Genomic DNA, 19,709 nt, shown 5'->3' on the forward strand with positions numbered 1-19,709 from the left:
CCTTACGAGACCCAGAACCCCGAACAGCGCGAACACCGCGCCGACCAGACGAGGGAGGGTCCGCAGGAGGAGCCAACCCCAAACCTGACACCAGAGGCCTACCACGACGAGAGGAACCCCGAGCCCTGGCACGACCTTTCCGGGAAGACCCACCCCGGGACGCCCGGAAAACCAACAAGTCCGACATCGGATGACAAGCCGCCGACACAGCCTGAATAAACTGCGCCACGGCCGACTCCCCAAACAGGAGAGGACAAAAAGGTGAAGAACGCCTAAGAGCCAGAGCCCAAGCAGATTCCACGGAGGAACCCAGCACCGCCTGCCGACACGCGAGACGGGAAACATAGAACAGGGAAACTGCATCCCGCAAAATCGGCGTGAACAGCTTCAACAAGGCAGCCGACGAACGCGCAGCCAAGGACAAGGTGCCGGACCCCGGGACGGACCCAAGCGTCCCCACATCCTCCATGAGCCAATCCGAAGACAGCTCCAGGAGGGAAAAGAACTGCAAGGCCGAACACAAAAGGCCCCGGGCGCGCAAGTCCTCCGCAACGAGCGCCGCCGAAAGGGAGGGAACCTGCACATGGAGCTGAATAACGCCCACATCGCGGGGAAGGGCAGGGGCAAACAAGCACTCATTCAGGTACTCAAGTTCACCCCCCAGGAAAACCTGAAGTACCGTGGAAGCTTCCCGCCACTCCAGCGTGCGGGAACGACAGAAGGAATGCCAGGAATCCAGACCAAACAAGGGGCAGTCTGCTAGCCAGGACGACTCCGGAACCTCGTAACGGAGCCAGAAAGGGAACGAAGTCCCAAACCTGAACGTGGACGGATCCATTTCCGAGGCATAATCCGGGTCACGCAGGAGGTAAGCTGCAAAGGCCGCTCGCACCACACCAGGTTGGATGCGATAAGCCGAAAACCTCCGGAAGGACGGAACCGACGTACCCGGGGGAACACGGAACCGAACCCGGGGAGGGGTTCGGTTCGAATGCCTCTGCCGCCCCCCCCCCCCGGAAGGGGCAACCCCCGAAGCTGCCCGAGTCTCGAGATCAAGTAACCCCTGCTCCGACCCCGAAACCCTCAGACACTTCGGGGCCGGAAGCAGGGGCGGGGGACCAGAACGAACAGAAGGGGAAGGACGAGGAGGTGCGGACTGAACCAGGATCGAAGCGACCCCCACCCCCAAGTCCGGGTCTCGAAAAGCAAAGCAGGGCAGCCCCGAGGCATCCGGGGAAGCAACCAACCGAGCGCGTTGCAACAGACGAAACCTAGACTGCAACGCACGTGCCGCCTGTACCCGAATAGAATCATCAGAGGTTTGGGTAAATTGAGTCACAAGCAAGCAGCAACACTCACAGGACTCAGGGTCGAAAGTATCACCGACCCAACAGGCAGCGTGGCAGAGGCAAAAACAATGAGGGTCACCCTGAGACAAGGGGACCGAGCAACCCTCAAACTCGCACACAGCGAGTGGGGACTCCGGGGTCACATCCATCGGACCCACGCGCCCCCTAGGGGATTCGCAGGGTCCTGAGCGTTTATTTTAAGAGGACTCGCGCTCAGGTAGTCCCAGGCAGGGTGCTGCAAACCGGCGCCCAAAACTACCAAGCAAACTTCTAAAGCTGAACCCCAGGGACGTGTACACTCACGGGGACCTAGCAGGGGGCGCCACCGAGGAGAACAGTGGAAGGGCAAAAACAAACTGAATAAAATGACAGAACCCCCCACCAGGCAAAAACAAAAAGAAAAACAAAACCCCGCAAGAGGACAGCGAACCCCAAGGAACAGAGCCGGCCGCGATGTCGGGAAATACAAGCTGAGCAGCACCCTGCGCCCCTACCAGTGCAAACTGCCTCTTACCTGCCGGTAACAAGGGAGAACAGAACACCCAAGAGCCCAACAGGCGGCCGAAAAACCGAAAGGTAAAACGGACCAGCAGAGGCAGACCCCGAGGAGCCTGTGGAAGGTGGCCCCAAGGGCAGTACTTACAGGGCACCTAGGGAAGGCAGCCCTAGGCGCATGCAGCCCGAGTACTGAAGATAACTCCTGGCTCTCGCACCCACAAAACTAACACCACACGCAAAGCACAGTGCAGTAGCGACACCGGAGCCAGAGCACACGACCATCGCCTATAGCATCAGCCTCAAGAACTGAGGTGTGGGTAGCCGGCGCGGGGGGTCTGGGGCTCCCCCTTCCCCCTCCCGGGGAGGGGGGAGCTGCGCAGACAGCGGCGCGGCAGTGTGTGACGTCACACTAGTTTGCTTGTTTTCGGTTGGGGAGTTCTATCCACTAGTTCGATTTTTGGTAGCAATTTTAACCAGAATAGGGGTTTGTTTTGGGGCGCTTACCTTTCTGGGTGCCTGTTCCGGTCGATGGCAGACATAGAATGCTTCCAACTACACGGGGGCTTCTATAGGCCATTGCTCCCCTTGCCTCTCTGAGGGGGCCCGGTTCTGGCCGTGGTCCCCGGTAGGCCTAAGAACTCCATACACATGACTGATGCCAAAGTCTGACATTAGCATATCAGCCTGGGATAGCTCCGGGGAGCCGACGGGGCTCCCCCCAGAAAAACTACGAAAAATCAATCAGAGACATTGAAATAATTAGGTAATTATCTCTTTGTGGAAACTCTGGCCTGACAGCTGGCGATCAACAGACCGCCTGTGATGCACGCTCAGTCAGCGCCTGATTTTTTGCCACACTTCCCCGCCCTATAGTGGGCAATATATGCCACTTACGATTTTTTGTATTATTTTTCCCGTGATCAGTGAACACAAATTAACAGGTTAGGAAGAAAAAATAATTTTTTTTTTTTTTTGGTATGCGCCTGTGGGTGTCAAATGGTATATAGCTATGTGCCATTTACAGGTTAAGTTGCCAATTACTACCTAGGTCATACAAATTCATCATATTGATTATACTCTTTTGTCCCTAGATACCGGTACTTGGATCATATTTAACACTTTAGTCCGGGCATGACGCAGCATTGCGTCATCCGTTTACTGTCGGTAATCTCGGGGATGACGCAGCATTGCGTCACCCACTAAAATAATTGCCAAAAATCAGTTGTTTTTTTCCGATTTTTGGGGGACTGTTTGGTAACTGTCAACAAGCCGAATGCAATCTGTGACTACAATACAAACATGAAAGGTGTTGATCACTTTGACCAAATGATCAAATATTATCACTTTATACGGAAAACTCACAAATGGATGAAGAAAATGGCCATCTATTTTGTGCAAATGGCTATCTACAATGCTTATGTGATGTACAACTACTACACAAAAAATACTAAACTATAATACTACATATACTAAAATACTAAATACTAAACATTTGTGGGCAGGAATTTGGAGTGTAGCTGAAAGGCGTGTGGGCGCTCACTCGCGGTTAAAGCGTGGCCCATCTTCAACTTGTCGGCGGGTGGAGCGTGACCAGGTTTTTTTATTTTATATGCTAATGTTCCTCTAGAGAATTCTATTGCAAACCCATTGATACCAAAATGAAAGACCCAGGACGAGAATTGAGGTGACCAGAGTGAAAAGAGTGAACACATTTTAACGCTTTTGCGCGCTCCTGGGTAACTCGTTCACACTTTCTCTGTTTGCTGCGGGTAATTAGCCGGGCTTTTGGAGTTTATATGCATTTAGTGCTGTAGAGAATTCTATTGCGAACACAATGATACCAAATTTAATCTCGTAGGACAAGAATTAAGGTGACAAAGTTGAAGAGAGTATACACTTTTCAGAATTAACGTGCGCTCCCGTGAAAGGCTGGGACCCAAATCGCACAGTTGAGGGGTGGCGGGCGGGGCACGCCAAAGTGTTAAGGTCATTTCATTGCATATGTATGTATTTCCTACCTCTATACTACACATTGTTGTGTTTATTAGTATGTGCATATTGGCTATACTAATGATAGTACTTGGCTGGATTATGTACATGTTCAGTTCCATGATACTGAACTGAAGCAGTGTTCAGTTATAGACCTGAGTTCTTTCATCTTCTCCTTGTATAACACTACAAGCTGCTGTGTTGCAATGTCTGCAGGTGAATGTAGATTTCCAGTCAACCACTCCTGCCCTTTCAGTTCATTTTCTTTAGGACGGGAGGATTTAGAATTTACAATCCTGGCTATGGACTTTTATTTGTGTTAATTTTGAATACAGTAAATTTTTAGTTCAGTACACATCCTAAGTAGTTCTCCTCATACATTAATTGGCGGCGCGTGCGTTGTTCTGCCCTGATGGAGCTGGTTACGCCGATTCTGCGGGATGTGGTGTCACTGTTTTTGCTTCACGTCTCGCTTGTCAGCTAGTGGTGCTTGCTTCCTCGTTGGACTCTGCCTGGGCCCTGGCTCTTAGGTTTTCGTCGGCATTTTGTCCTTACTGTTTGCGGAGCCTGCGGTTGGGCAGTTTTTTCAAGCAGCGGCTTCTCGTTGCCATCCGTTATCGGACTTGTTGGTCCTTCGGGGGGTTCTGGGGATAGCGGGGGTTTCCTCCTAGACAGGGCATGTCTGCTCGCCAGGTTTGGTTCTTTCCTGGCTTGCCGGGTTCGGGTTCCTGGTGCCATGGCGGATGTTCCATCTGGTTTCCTGACAGCCTTGGTTTCAGGCACTGCTTGCTCAGTGTCCGCACCCAGGGTTTTTTTCCACAGCTCCGCCTCTTTCAGATGCTTGGTCTGGTCCGTTACGGGGCTGGTTTTGTCTTCGAGTATTCGCGTCTGGTAATTTTGACTCGAGTCTATCATCATCCATTTGGTGATCAGGTGGCTTCGTTGATATTGTCCCACCTGCGTGCTTCGTCTTGGCGGCGGTATGGGGTTTCCAGGCGGTCCTTGTTTTTTCTTTTTGTCTCTTCGTAAGTATACTTTGCTTTTTGTTGCAGTGGTCTTATGCTTCTCTCGTGGCGGTTCAGGACTATCATCTTGCCACATACTGTCGCCTTGTCTCGTGCAGCGCTGGTGGAGCAGCTACTGATTGCTTTCGGGTTTGATGTTCCTTCTGCACAGTTTCGCCAGCTGTCTTGGACGTTGTTTCACTTCCGACCTGCTCATGCACCACCTGAGCTGTCCTGGTCTTGGACAGGATGCTCTTTTCTCTCTCTTCTTCTCGGTTTGTTGTGGCCCCTTCGGTTCCGGTTTGCTTCTCAGTGGTTTCTGCTCCTTTGGGTTCTGGTGATCGGTTTGTTCGTTGCCAAAGTCAATGAGTCGGCATCGACCTTTGTTGGAAATTTCCTACCAGCCCCTAACTCCCCGAAGGAAGAGCCACCCAATGCCACTGCAGGCCACACGAAACGACTTGAAAGCCCCACAAATTGTGGGTCCAGGCATGAGCAAACAGAGCGAGCCTTTCCTCCCCACCGCTTCATCAATGGGACAAACTGCGAAAGGGCCGACGCACCTTACGAGCACCTAAATGATGCACAGGGAACAGCAACAATGAATGAATGAACAATCAACAGCAACAGATGGCATCGAAGGCTGCACCAGTGCCGAATCTGACAACTGGCCTACCATAACGGGAAGAACCCCGAGTCCTGGCACAACCCCGCCGGAAAGCGCCCCCCCCCACACGAGCTCCCACCCCCCCTCTTCCCCGGAGGGCTAACATATCCGACATAAGACGGCAACTAGCCGAAGCTGCCTGCAGATACTGCACAACCGCAGACTCTGTAAACAGCAATGGACAAAAAGGCGAAGACAGTCTAAGAGCCAGGGCACAAGTAGATTCCAAGGAAGAAGCGAGCACTGCCTGCTGACACGCGAGTCAAGAAGCAAAAACTGTGAAACCTCCTCCCGCAGGAGCGGCATGAACAGCTTCAACAATGCAGATGACGCACTTGCCGCCATGGGCAATGCACCAAACCCAGAGGTGGCCCCAAGCTCCTCCACATCCACCTTAAGCCAGTCCGAGGACAGAGCAAGGAAGGAGAAGAATGCAGGGGCAAAACCAGCTGTCCATGTGTACGCAAAACCTCTGCAACCAATGCAGCCAAAAGGGAAAGAACCTACACATGAAGCTGCATCACACCAACATCCAATGGAAGGGCAGGGGCGAAGAAGCACACATTGAGATGCTCAAATTCGCCCCCAGGAAAACCTAAAATGCTGTCTGAGCCTCCTGCCACTCAAACATGCAGGATGGACAGAACGGGATGCTAACCAGAAAGACTCTGGAACTTCATAGCGAACCCAGTAAGAACACGAAGATCCATACACGAAGGAACGTGGATCCATTACGAAAGCATAATCTGGGTCATGCAGGAGGTAAGCTGCAAGGACTGCCCACACCACATGGGAAAGGATGCGGGAAGCCGAAAACCTCAGGAAGGACGGAACCGAAGAACCGTCGGGGTCACAGAACCGAACCCGCGGAGGGGTAGATGCCAAATCCAACTTGTACGAGGAGGGAGTGAAAGAGAACCCACTCCTTGTAACACCAAGCCCCGCTCTAAGGGTACAAAAACCCAGGCGGGTCCAATGGGGCCCAAGGCCCCCAAGTCAACCTCTTCCCGCCCCGGGAACCTCACTCTGAGGACCTAGGGCCGAGCCATCCTCCAAACTCCCAGCCTCTAAAAAAAAATGCAGAAGCTGCCAAAAAAACAGGAATGAAGGGTGCCCACTGGTCAGACCAAGAAGCTCCAGCTGGTAGACTAGACTCAAATGCCTCCGCCGCCACCCCGGAAGGGAACTCTCCCAAGATCGCCCGAGTTTCAACACCAACTAGACCCTGCCCCAACTCTGAAACTCTCAGACGTTTAAGGGCCGGAAGCAAAGGGGGAGGAACTGAATGCACAACAGAAGGGGAAGGACAAGGAGGAACGATCAGAACCAAAGTCGAAGCAACTCCCGCCCCCAAGTCTGGGTCCCTAAAACCAAAACGGGGCAGTCCCGGGGCATCCGGGGAAGCAGCCAACTTATCATGTTGCAGCAACCTGAACCCAGTATGCAACAGCTGCTGCCTGCACCCTCATATCATGATCAGTAGCCTGGGTGAACTTGAGCACAAACAAACAACAAACGTAGCACGACTGAGTCAAAAGAATCACCGACCCTACAGGCAGAATGGTGGAGGCACAATCGGTGATTGTCTCCCTGAGACAGGGGGACAGAGCAACCATGAACCTCAAACGAAGCGAGGGGACTCAAGGGGTGGTATCCATTGGACCAGGAGCCCCTACAGGGTTTCCCAGGGCCCATAACCTTGGTAACACATTAAGTGAAGCCCAGGCAGGGAACTGCAAACTGGTGCCCAAGACTAACAAGCAAACTTCTAACTGCTGAACCCCTGGGACGTGTCCACTCGTGGGGGCCTAGCAGGGGATACCACCAAAAACACAGATATGCATATATACCCTAAGTATAGATCGGGGACAACCAACCAAAGGCAAACCCCCCATCATCAGGCAGGAAAACAAAAACAAAAGAAAAATTCTGCCATAGGACAATGTACCCAGGCGAAACAGAGCCGGCCACTATAAGAGGTGATAACTAGCTGTGCAGTGACATGTGCCCCTACTAGCGATGAAAACTACCTCCTACCCAGAGGCAAACAAGGGCAACAAAAACCCCAGCTGACTCCAAGGGTGGCCAAGTACTGAGCAGTAAAAGACACAGCGGAGGTAGATCCCAAGGTAACTTGTGGAAGGTGGCTCCAAGGGCAGTACTTAAAGGGCACCTAGGGAAGCAAACCCAAGGGAACCACCCTCCCCTCATTTGTCGGAGGAGGGGGCAGGCCATGGATCACCGATTGCACTGCAGTCAATCTACAAATGATGCACAAGCCCAACTCTGAGGGAGGGAGGGTCTCATGGAGCCATCTGGACTCACCCATAAATTGGTATTTCATTATATTCAATGCTGGTTTTCTGGGGGAGCCCCTGGTGGCTTCCTGAAGCTAACTATATACTAGTAATTCTGATATCCTTCTGGTAGACTGTTAACCATTATGCTGCTCGGGCTCCAAATATGGCACCCCCCCCCCTGTGCACAGGAAATGAATTCTTGGCCAAAATGTTTTTTTTTGTTTTTGGAAATGTCAAATACCCTTTCCTAATCACAGGTATGTAAAAAAAAATTGTACTTACTTTGGCCACAATGGGGTCTGGAAAATGGTGTGTGACGTCACGATTTGCTGGTCGCTGGTGGTGTAGACTCCTGGAGCCAGTCATGTGCCAGCTTCAACTTCAGCTGGGTTATGTATGAAGTTTCTCTTTGCATATCCTTGCCTGACTATGTTAGTAAGTTGGGTGCTTTGTTTTGTTTTTGTGCCTTTGGATTTTTGACCATGTGAGAATTTTTTTGTTAATTTCTTCAAACTCACCACTCTTTACTTTTTTTACCTCATTTTCATTCACTAGCTCCTTGATTTGTTCCTCCTATCTCTTTAGCCTGTCTGTTACGGTGGTAATTTTCTTGCCTTGCTAAAGAATACTTTCTATTAAAAGTGCAAAACTCATTTCTGAGAGCTTCATTTTCTTGTTCTACTTTAAGTACTTTTGCTCCGTATGTCTTTGCTCCACCTCCACCTGGAGGTGCACCAATGCACCTCCAGGTGAGGGTGCATTAGTGCATTGCCTCTTTTCCCTGGCATACAAGAACTCTGCAACTGATGACTCCAAGTAGTGTGGCACTTAACCCTTTAACTGCGCGGCCTATAAATATGACCCCCCCCCCCAGTGCACAGGAAATAAATTCTCTTGAAAAAAATCTTTTTTTTTTTCTTAAAGTGTCAAAAACCCTTCCCCCAGTATGGGTATGTCAAAAAAATTTCGAACTTGTACTTACTTTGGTTGCTATGGGGTCTGTAAGTTGGCACGTGACGTCATTATTCCCCGTTCGCCCGTGCAGTAAGCTCCCGGGGCCGGTGGGGCGCCCTGGGCGGGGCGCGCGAGTTGCCGCGAATATATTTGTTAATTTTTTGCACACAGTTCCAAATACATTTTATTTGTTTTTACGTGTTAATCCTATGTATAATGAACACGTACACTATATTATGGCAGTAAAACATCCGTACTGTCTGAGAACACTGTTACGTGCATGACACTTGTGTACACATATGTTGCACATATTTACTATGTATCATGCTAATTTATGTATATATACAATCTATATACAGACTATACACTGTCACACACTATATACATTCACCATCAACACATTCAGAACACCGCGAGTGTGAGCAGCCACACTCAGCCAGCCCTCCCTCACTCCTCCAACATCTTACTCGCCAACATTGCTCCTCCAAATCATACAGTTATTCACACCAATGTTTCATGTTCATTTATGTATATTTACGACATATGTACACACTATACACTGTCACACACTATATACATTCACCATCAACACATTCAGAACACCGCGAGTGTGAGCAGCCACACCCAGACAGGCCCTCCCTCACTCCAACATATTACTCACCAACATTGCTCCTCCCACCATACTGTTATTGTATTTATTACACTATTTACACATGTTATATATACCTATCTACATGTTTTATTTACCAGAACTATGCAAGTAAGCCGGTATTGTGTTCAAACAGTACAGTGGCCACCATACACTGCATGAGAAATCACACAGCAGACAGCAGACGACGCCACGATTACGACATCACCTCCCCTCACCAAAATAGCTCCTCACAACATACTCCTGGTGCTGTTATTACACTATTCACACACACACACTGTATATACCCATGTACATGTGTGTTCCCCATAGCGAACCATGAAGCTAGTATGGTGAGCAAAACAAGAGTTACTGCCACACATTGAGGCTACCTCAATTCTCTCCCTTCCTCTCTCCCTCACCAAAATTCCTCCTTCCTACGCACAATGCTCATTATAACCACAATCCTGGTGACTAATACCTGTAAATGAATAATTGACCACAAGTATATTTTGAAAAGGAACCTAAAAAGTAGTTTGAAGATTCCTAGATGGATGAAATAATGCTGTGGTGCTGTGGCTAGCGCTGTGAACATCGTGAACAGCATTAATCACTGATATTTGAACATTGTTCCCAGTCATTATCACACTCGGGCTCTTCTATAATACTATCATAGCTAAATAAAACAGATTATATATATATTTTGACAATATTAGGCGATGCTGTGGTCACACGCTGAACAGCAGTGCTGTGCGCTCATGCTGCGAGAGCCAGCCTTGGTTGCTCACTCACTACTGAGGCTCTGACACCCGGCAATGTGGACCATGATTTTATTTTAAGATGGCGTCTGTTTACAAGAGCCCTGAGGAAGCTGATGAGAACCCCATGTAGCCGCGGGAGTTTTGAATGGAACGTGAAAAATAAAAACACCCGGAGGCGCGTTGCACACCCGAAGCCTGGGCCTGCAGGCACGTTGCGCAGTTAAAGGGTTAATCAGTAAGCTACCTTCAAGGAGCCTCTGGGGGCTCACGAAGAAACTGGCGTTTCATTACATTCAATGCAGGCTTTTTAAATATTAGTACAGTGTTTTAAAATATAATTTGTAAGATATTAGGTTGTACTTTAGTTTGACTAAAAATTTTTAAGCACTGTACAATAGTTTACACTTCGATCAGGTGGATCATGATTGATGACGACACAGCTGCCTCCCAACACTCGGCCTTGATGATGACTTGGATGAGCAATCCTCACTTAGTTGAACATTTGTGTCACTGAACAATTTATACCAAATACAATTTACTGGACCATCCAGGAATTTGTTAGAGCAGGGTTTGTTAGAATGAGGATTCATTTTACAGTTTTTATTTAAAATCTGAGAAACAAATTATCAATAATTTAAATTTATATTTCTTTTAACTACCATATGATAGCGAAGGTTAAATCTCATTAAAAGTATAATTATTACCATTAATAAATCTGCACATGTCCAGTATATAATAAAAGCAACTACTAAGAGAGTGAAGTTTCAAGGCTATAAGAGGCAGCAGATATCTAGAGTGAAGGACAATTTTGGAAACAATTATACCAGATTAAAGAAAAAGTACCAGAATGGAAAAACCTAAGTACAATTAAGTATTAAATGTTCATCACTATCACATTGTGTTTCAAGCAGTTGTTTATGGCCACTAGACACGGTACATCAGGTGATGGTCCATGGTCACTGGTCACAGTACATCAGGTGGTGGTCCATGGTCACAGTACATCAGGTGATGGCCCATGGTCACTGGTCACAGTACATCAGGTGGTGGTCCATGGTCACTGGTCACAGTACATTAGGTGGTGGTCCATGGTCACTGGTCACAGTACATCAGGTGATGGACCATGGTCACTGGTCACAGTACATTAGGTGGTGGTCCATGGTCACTGGTCACAGTACATCAAGTGATGGACCATGGTCACTGGTCACAGTACATTAGGTGGTGGTCCATGGTCACTGGTCACAGTACATCAGGTGGTGGACCATGGTCACTGGTCACAGTACATCAGGTGGTGGACCATGGTCACTGGTCACAGTACATCAGGTGGTGGACCATGGTCACTGGTCACAGTACATCAGGTGATGGTCCATGGTCACTGGTCACAGTACATCAGATGGTGGCCCATGGACACAGTACATCAGGTGGTGGTCCATGGTCACAGTACATCAGGTGGTGGTCCATGGTCACAGTACATCAGGTGGTGGTCCATGGTCACAGTACATCAGGTGGTGGTCCATGGTCACAGTACATCAGGTGGTGGTCCATGGTCACAGTACATCAGGTGGTGGTCCATGGTCACAGTACATCAGGTGGTGGTCCATGGTCACAGTACATCAGGTGGTGGCCCATGGTCACAGTACATCAGATGGTGGCCCATGGTTACAGTACATCAGATGGTGGCCCATGGACACAGTACATCAGTTGGTGGTCCATGGTCACAGTACATCAGGTGGTGGTCCATGGTCACAGTACATCAGGTGGTGGTCCATGGTCACAGTACATCAGGTGGTGGTCATTGGACACAGTACATCAGATGGTGGCCCATGGTCACAGTACATCAGGTGGTGGTCCATGGTCACAGTACATCAGGTGGTGGTCCATGTTCACAGTACATCAGGTGGTGGTCATTGGACACAGTACATCAGATGGTGGCCCATGGTCACAGTACATCAGGTGGTGGTCCATGGTCACAGTACATCAGATGGTGGCCCATGGTCACAGTACATCAGGTGGTGGTCCATGGCCACAGTACATCAGGTGGTGGCCCATGGTCACAGTACATCAGGTGGTGGACCATGGTCACAGTACATCAGGTGGTGGACCATGGTCACTGGTCACAGTACATCAGGTGGTGGACCATGGTCACTGGACACAGTACATCAGGTGGTGGCCCATGGTCACTGGTCACAGTACATCAGGTGGTGGACCATGGTCACTGGACACAGTACATCAAGTGGTGGACCATGGTCACTGGTCACAGTACATCAGGTGGTGGACCATGGTCACTGGACACAGTACATCAGGTGGTGGCCCATGGTCACTGGTCACAGTACATCTGGTGGTGGTCCATGGTCACAGTACATCAGATGGTGGCCCATGGTCACAGTACATCAGATGGTGGCCCATGGTCACAGTACATCAGATGGTGGCCCATGGTCACAGTACATCAGGTGGTGGTCCATGGTCACAGTACATCAGATGGTGGACCATGGTCACTGGTCACAGTACATCAGGTGGTGGACCATGGTCACTGGTCACAGTACATCAGGTGGTGGACCATGGTCACTGGTCACAGTACATCAGGTGGTGGACCATGGTCACTGGTCACAGCACATCAGGTGGTGGACCATGGTCACTGGTCACAGTACATCAGATGGTGGCCCATGGTCACTGGACACAGTACATCAGATGGTGGCCCATGGACACAGTACATCAGATGGTGGCCCATGAACACAGTACATCAAATGGTGGCCCATGGATACAGTACATCAAGTAATGGCCCATGGTCACAGTGCATCAGGTGGTGGTCCATGGTCACTGGACACAGTACATCAGGTGATGACCCATGGTCACAGTACATCAGGTGATAGTCCCTGGTCACTGGACACAGTATATCAAATGGTGGCCCATAGACACAGTACATCAGGTGGTGGCCCATGGTCACTAGACACAGTACATCAGGTGGTGGCCCATGGTCACTGGACACAGTATATCAGGTGGTGGTCTGTGGTCACTAGACACAGTACATCAGATGGTGGCCCATGGACACAGTACATCAGATGGTGGCCCATGATCACAGTACATCAAGTGATGGCTCATGGTCACAGTAAATCAAGTGATGGCCCATGGTCACAGTACATCAAGTGATGGCCCATGGTCACAGTACATCAGGTGATGGTCCATGGTCACTGGACACAGTATATCAAGTGGGGGGGCATGGACCACTGGACACAGTACTGTATATCAAGTAGTGGTCAACAAAAGATGATGAGCTCATCAGCCTCTGCACACCAATTAAGCTTACTTCTTCACATGCATAAACTACTCGGCCACTATACAAACCCATCTAGCGCAGGCCCATCACACAACCAGGCACAACTACAACTAATCGCATATAAGCACTAATTAGTCACTTTGTAGTAGCAACAAGCACAAGCACTGATTAGTCACTTTGTAGTAGCAAAAACATAATCCTTCTTTATTTCTATTTCTACAGTACTAAGCATTAAAAGATTGTAATATCACAGCAACTTACAAAAGTGTTGTACATAATCTACAACACTGACATCTGCTTTTCTCTCAGGTACAAGGAATGGCTACCAGCAGACTTCTGCCCAAATACTTCACTCACCACCTCCACACTGCCAGTTGTTAAGCTCTCCACAGTAATTTGTACAAAATTTGCTGAACAGTTCATCACTGGTTTGCCTACCATTCTCAAGAAGCAATCACCACTGACGTGGAGATGGCGAAGAAGGTGGTGGTTGGTGTGTACATGATACCAGGACAAAAGTTTGGTTTAAGATATTTGGTGCAAAGCTGCTCAACATCTGATGACAAATGTGAACAACTTTTTATGACACCAAGATTAGCAATAATATTTCCTTTGGTCAATGATTAATTGAATAATGCAATTTTAGCACTACACTGCATTTTATTGGTAAAGCTTGCAGCAGTGGAATTAAAGAGGAGCATAGCAGTGGCAACACCAAATTTGATACATATACACAAAAGTATAAAGTTTTACACTACATCCAGCATAACACCTACTGCATGCAAAGTTAACATTTCAATCGATGTCAGAAGATCTCTAAAATTACCTGAGTCCAGGGTCAGCTCTCAAGTAATAGTAGGGTTCCTGGAAAAATGTGATACTTTTAATTCTACTCGTTTGTGTAGGTAATAGTCAACAATAATAAGAATAAAGCAGACTGTAGGAAGGACTACTGGCCCACATAAGGCATCAGCTATATATATCCAGCTATATATACCACACTCAAACAACCTAGTGTTTACAACGTTATCTGGAAGCCTGCTACAAATCTACAACAAAATATTCAAACCACTATTTACCCAATTATTTCCAACTCTAATAATCACAATACTTTTTTTTAATTTTGAGTTTAAATTATATTTCTGGGATGGCCCCTTCAGCAGCTCCTAGAACTAAGTGCTAGTCTAGCCAAGCCTTGGAGAGCTGCCCCCTGAGCCCCAAAAACCATCTTTGCTTTCCGAGATGGTTTTGGGGCTCAATTCTACAGAGTAAAGCTCTGCTTGGAAAACAGAGATCACCCCAAAACTGAGAAAAAAAAACCCACCAGTAAGCATAAGCACAATGCAAGGTCTCGGCCAGCCGACTTTCTCACGCACGCACCTAGTCACAGCATCAGGGGGCAAAGAACCTCTGATGGTGTACTCATCCTCTGCTTCATGTTTAAACTATGCTCAACAGAGGACCACTGTTTTATTGTTTGCTTTTATTTTCCCAATTGTATTTTATATCACCCACATGAAGTGTGCCCTAGCTTTATATTTTGCTCCAACTGTATGCGAGGATTTTCCTTTTGTAATATTTCTAAATACTGTATCATAGTAAATATTATACAGTAATATCATGTTCTTGTTTGTAAGCTTAATTATTACAATAACTGTATTTCCCTTTTGGGATATTGAGAATATATTTGCTTTTGTATTATTTCTGATATTATGTAGTGATTGGAGTTTACTAAAGCTTCACTGTAAGAGTCAAGTGTACAACTGAATCGTGATTCTTACACCTTACTTGGTAGTCGGCCTGTATTTTCCCTGCACCAACAGATATACCTATTCTGAGGGGTTCAGATATAGTGTTGGGACTGAGGGCTGTGGCTGAGGACAGTTGCTAGACACATTAAGTAGTGACTAACAGGGCACTTGTAAAAGCTTAGAGTGTACTTGAATGAGCCGTCTTAAGATAATCATGGCTGGGATAGTGTCTCTCCACTGTACTCTTTGCACCATTACAACACAACAAAAATATCTTAAAATCTTTCTCTTGTACCAGAATGAACTTTTTTAACTTGCCTTGACTTTGCATACCAACCACACTCCTTTGCTCAAAATTTTCATACTAATGCTTTAAGTCAATATGATGAGAATTTCTTGAGACACTGAATGGAATTCTATCAAAGAAAATTATACGTATCACAAAACCATAAGACATTATCCATATTGGTACAATACTGTCAACTCTACCATTGCTTGTACAACACAAACTCTCATGTCAATAAGAAAATCCACTTGGGCTGTGAGGAGGCACAAACCTACGACCAAGGCATTGCCAGCCGCATACTCTACTACTGGACCACTCCAGACTTGTAAAAGTCATACAAACGAATTTCTATTGAAATCACAAGAAGTCTGGAGGACCCTACTGAAGCCAGTTCAAGTGTTTAGGCATGGCCCACAGGCACTCAGGTGGAAGGGCAAAGTGGTCCAACACCTTATGCCCCAACTTCAGAAACATGGATTTTCTCATTGATATATATCAGGTTAATGTGACATCTGCGTCTCTCTCTCTCAGGTCAGGTTTTTGTTATTATTTTCTACCACAGATGTGGCAATTCATTTTCATTCATTTAGGTCATGTGTTACATGCCTTACTGTTCCCTAAAATAAGTAAATAATTTTATATATCATTGTTAATGCTTGTCAAATATACACAACTTCAGCAGTCTTTGAGAATCAAAACTTGCAGAGAAAATGCTAACCTGCGAAGTCTGGAGAAGCGCCGTGTAATATCTCCCGGAGACTGGATAAGTGTGGAGTACATATTGGTGGCCACCTTCAGAATGCACAATAGTAACGGGCCCAGGATGGCCCCCTCAACACCCCAGTAGAAGATGCCACCAGCAACAGCCAGACCCGTCAAGTAGGGATGACTGCCTCTGTAAACCAGTACAATAGGTAACATTAATATATGCTTCACAACTCTACATGAAGATACCATCAGAAACAGCCATACTTATCGAGTAATTAAGACTTTCCCCTGTGACTTGGTGGCTAATATTAGCATAGCCAATGTACATTCACCCTTTGCCTGCTGGAATAATAAAATATATCTTCCACACAAATGGGGAAGAAAAATAATCTTATGTTGCATATCTGGAGAGGGTTTCGGGAGTTCTTCTACTTCCCAAGCCTGGCCTAGAGCCAGACTCGATGTTGAATGAAAATGAAAATTAATTCACTGTTGAATGAAATGAAATGAAATGCCTCTTTCTGGTGGGTCTCCTCTATCTCCCTGAGCTGAAGTCCTCCAAACACAGGTACCACACCAGGCTCTAATACCGCGTGTGGTACCTACCACAGTACCACACCACATATCAGGAACCACCACCCTACCATAGTACCACACTATGTATCAGGAACAGTTGAGGGCCACAGGGCTAACAACACTCCAAACCAGGCATGACAGAGCAGATCTTATCAAACCTTTTAAAATACTGAACAATTTGGTGGATGTTGATCCGGAAAATTCCTTCCAAAGGTCAGATATAACACAAACAAGGAGCAACGGTTTCAAACTCAATAAGCCACAACGTAGGACTAAGAACAGGAGATGCTTTTTCACCCATAGGGTTATTAACCCATGGAACCTACCCGCCAAAGCCATAAATGTCAATTCTCTGTTAACTTTTAAAGTACAGTTGGAAAGGATCGTCAAGGCAAATGGGGAATCTTCGACAAGCTACCAGCTTCCTGTCCTCATCGAGGCCACTAGTGTTAGTAGCTCTCAAGTAAACTTGGGTAATCAATATAGTGTGCCTACCAGAGAACAGGATCAGAATCAGGCCTCTCAACAGAGATAGAGGGGAGTGTGGATACTACATCAATCATATCACTCAAGGGGAAAACTACCAGGGAAGGTAGAGCACACCAAAACAAGCACCTGCTTGGACAACATTGGCAACCTTGATTTGAACTGTCTGCATTCACTGTCCAGGTCCAATTGCTAATGTTAGCTCCATCCCCCACCCCTCACCTACAAATTATGTGAAAAGACATTAAAAACCTCCAATGAGGAATGAGATCGAGAAGTGTTTCTGGATATTAAGTTGCCACCAGAGGACCACATAAAGGGCATTGCGAGAGAAGCCTAGGCTACACTGGCAAATGTCAAAACTGCATTGAAATACATGGATGAAGAAATAATAAAGAAACTGCTCGTGACATTCACGAGGCCAAGACTGGAATATGCAGCATTGGCGTGGTGTCCATATCTCAAGGAACACATCAATAAGCTAGCAAGGATGTGAAGACATTATACTAAATGGCTTCTGGAACTTAAGAACATGAACTATGAGGCGAGGCTGGAGCTGTTTAACATGCTAGGGCTAAGAAATAGGAGGAATCAGAGGGCATATGATCACTACACACAAAATAGTAATAGGTATTGTTAAAATAGATGAGAAGAAATTTTTTAAATTTGCAGCTTCAAGAACAAGAGGCCATAGATCCAAACTAAGGAAACAAAGGTGCTAAAAAATATACAAGCGTTCTGCAGACATCGAGTCACAATAACGTGGCTGAAGATATGAAGACTAAACTACACACCAGAAGATAAGGAGGCAACAACGTTTCGGTTCGTCCTGGACCATTATCAAGTTGTGGGAAAAGATTTGTAGAAAGTTGGAATAATTTAGGTGAGAAGGTTGTGGAGGCCAAAGCCATCATTAGTTTCAAAAAGCCATGTGACAAAGATTAGTGGGAAGACAGGGCACCATGAGGGTAGTTCTCATCGTGTAACTATGATTAGGCAATTACACTCGGCTAATTAATGTACTTAGGTAGTTGCCAGACAGCACCCCCAGTTAACCAATAGTACCATGAACCTGCCCCAGTCGTTCAAGCATTGCCCAAGTAAGACTCCCCCGAACACCATGGAAAATAACATAAATTCGGAAATAAAGAATGAACCAACCTAAGAGACATTTCATTATACAGTACTGTATCTAATGCTGGTTTTCTGGGAGGGTGTTCCCTTCTGCACGTCCTTGAGCTATGCCTTACATGCCTTACTTGCCTTACAGAGAGGGGGAAAGGAACACAAGGGCTGACTCTGGAGGAGGGAACAGAAGAGCCAGAAGAGACAAAACTAGAACAACTGCCTAAGCTAAGCTAAAAAGGTGAACAATACTGAAAGCAGTGAATGGATCTGTCCTGCAAAAAGTAAGGTGGTGAATGCAAAAACCCAGCAAGCAAGCCAGGCATTGAAACAAGAAACCAGAGAGATGGGAACAATAAACGAGGTACTCACCTGAACATCTGAACTCAAATGTCCCCATTGGGAAGAGTGCCAGAGGAACCCCCGGCCAACCTCCAAGAGCACTCTCCAGACACCCACAGACCAGTGATCACCAGGACGACTGTATGTGGAAAAAACAAAATCCCACGACAAAAGAAGACAGCACAAAATGATACCTAAAATTGAAGAGGCACAGAAAGGGGAGAAAAGGGTGTGTAACCTAAACCACATCAATGAGGCCAAGAAGAGAGAAACTGAGACATCACCCAAATAACAAGAGCAGACAGTCAACCTAAAACCAGGATAGCAAAAGGCAAAACCGACAAAGCGGACACCAGATAGAGATGGGACAAAAGAAGGCAGAAAACATGCCAAGCCACCTAACACTACAGCAAAGAAATCAACAACAGATGAGGGAGTGGAAAACCTGCCAGAAATATAGCAGAGTCGACTATGGCCGGTCGGCCGAGCGGCCGAGTCGACTATAGGGAGCCGGTCGGCCGAGCGGCCGAGTCGACTATAGGGAGCCGGTCGGCCGAGCGGACAGCACGCTGGACTTGTGATCCTGTGGTCCTGGTTTCGATCCCAGGCGCCGGCGAGAAACAATGGGTAGAGTTTCTTTCACCTTATGCCCCTGTTACCTAGCAGTAAAATAGGTACCTGGGTGTTAGTCAGCTGTCACGGGCTGCTTCCTGGGGGTGGAGGCCTGGTCGAGGACCGGGCCGCGGGGACACTAAAAAGCCCCAAAATCATCTCAAGATAACCTCAAGAAGAAGATGGCTGACTTACATATTCTAGGATGTAAGACCAATCCTAGATTATGTGGTTTCCAGCATAGAGTCCATACCATGTCAAGCATAAGATGAAGCTGGAGAAGGTTCAAAGGAATGCTACTAGAGTTTGCAGAGACATGATCACCATCTACAAAATTCTTAGGGTAATTGACAGAGTAGATAAACACAGATTGTTTAACAAGGGTGGTATTCACACAAGGGT

At 47.2% G+C, this 19,709-nt stretch overlaps 1 protein-coding gene across 7 annotated transcripts in view; it reads right to left on the minus strand.

Moving 5' to 3' along the window:
• Positions 1-19,709, minus strand: part of LOC123771277 (transmembrane protein 245) — a 449,452-nt gene that overhangs the window by 46,104 nt on the left and 383,639 nt on the right. For 5 of the 7 annotated variants that reach the window (XM_069305159.1, XM_045763753.2, XM_069305158.1 and 2 more), the window contains one exon: positions 16,177-16,353. In XM_069305159.1, the coding sequence (XP_069161260.1) occupies positions 16,177-16,353 (177 nt within the window). Of the gene's footprint in view, positions 1-14,247; positions 14,286-16,176; positions 16,354-19,709 lie in introns of all 7 variants that reach the window. The other 2 variants (XM_069305161.1, XM_069305160.1) reach the window with 1 other exon arrangement.

Source organism: Procambarus clarkii, chromosome 54 (genome assembly GCF_040958095.1).
Source record: "Procambarus clarkii isolate CNS0578487 chromosome 54, FALCON_Pclarkii_2.0, whole genome shotgun sequence".
Classification (NCBI taxonomy): domain Eukaryota; kingdom Metazoa; phylum Arthropoda; class Malacostraca; order Decapoda; family Cambaridae; genus Procambarus; species Procambarus clarkii.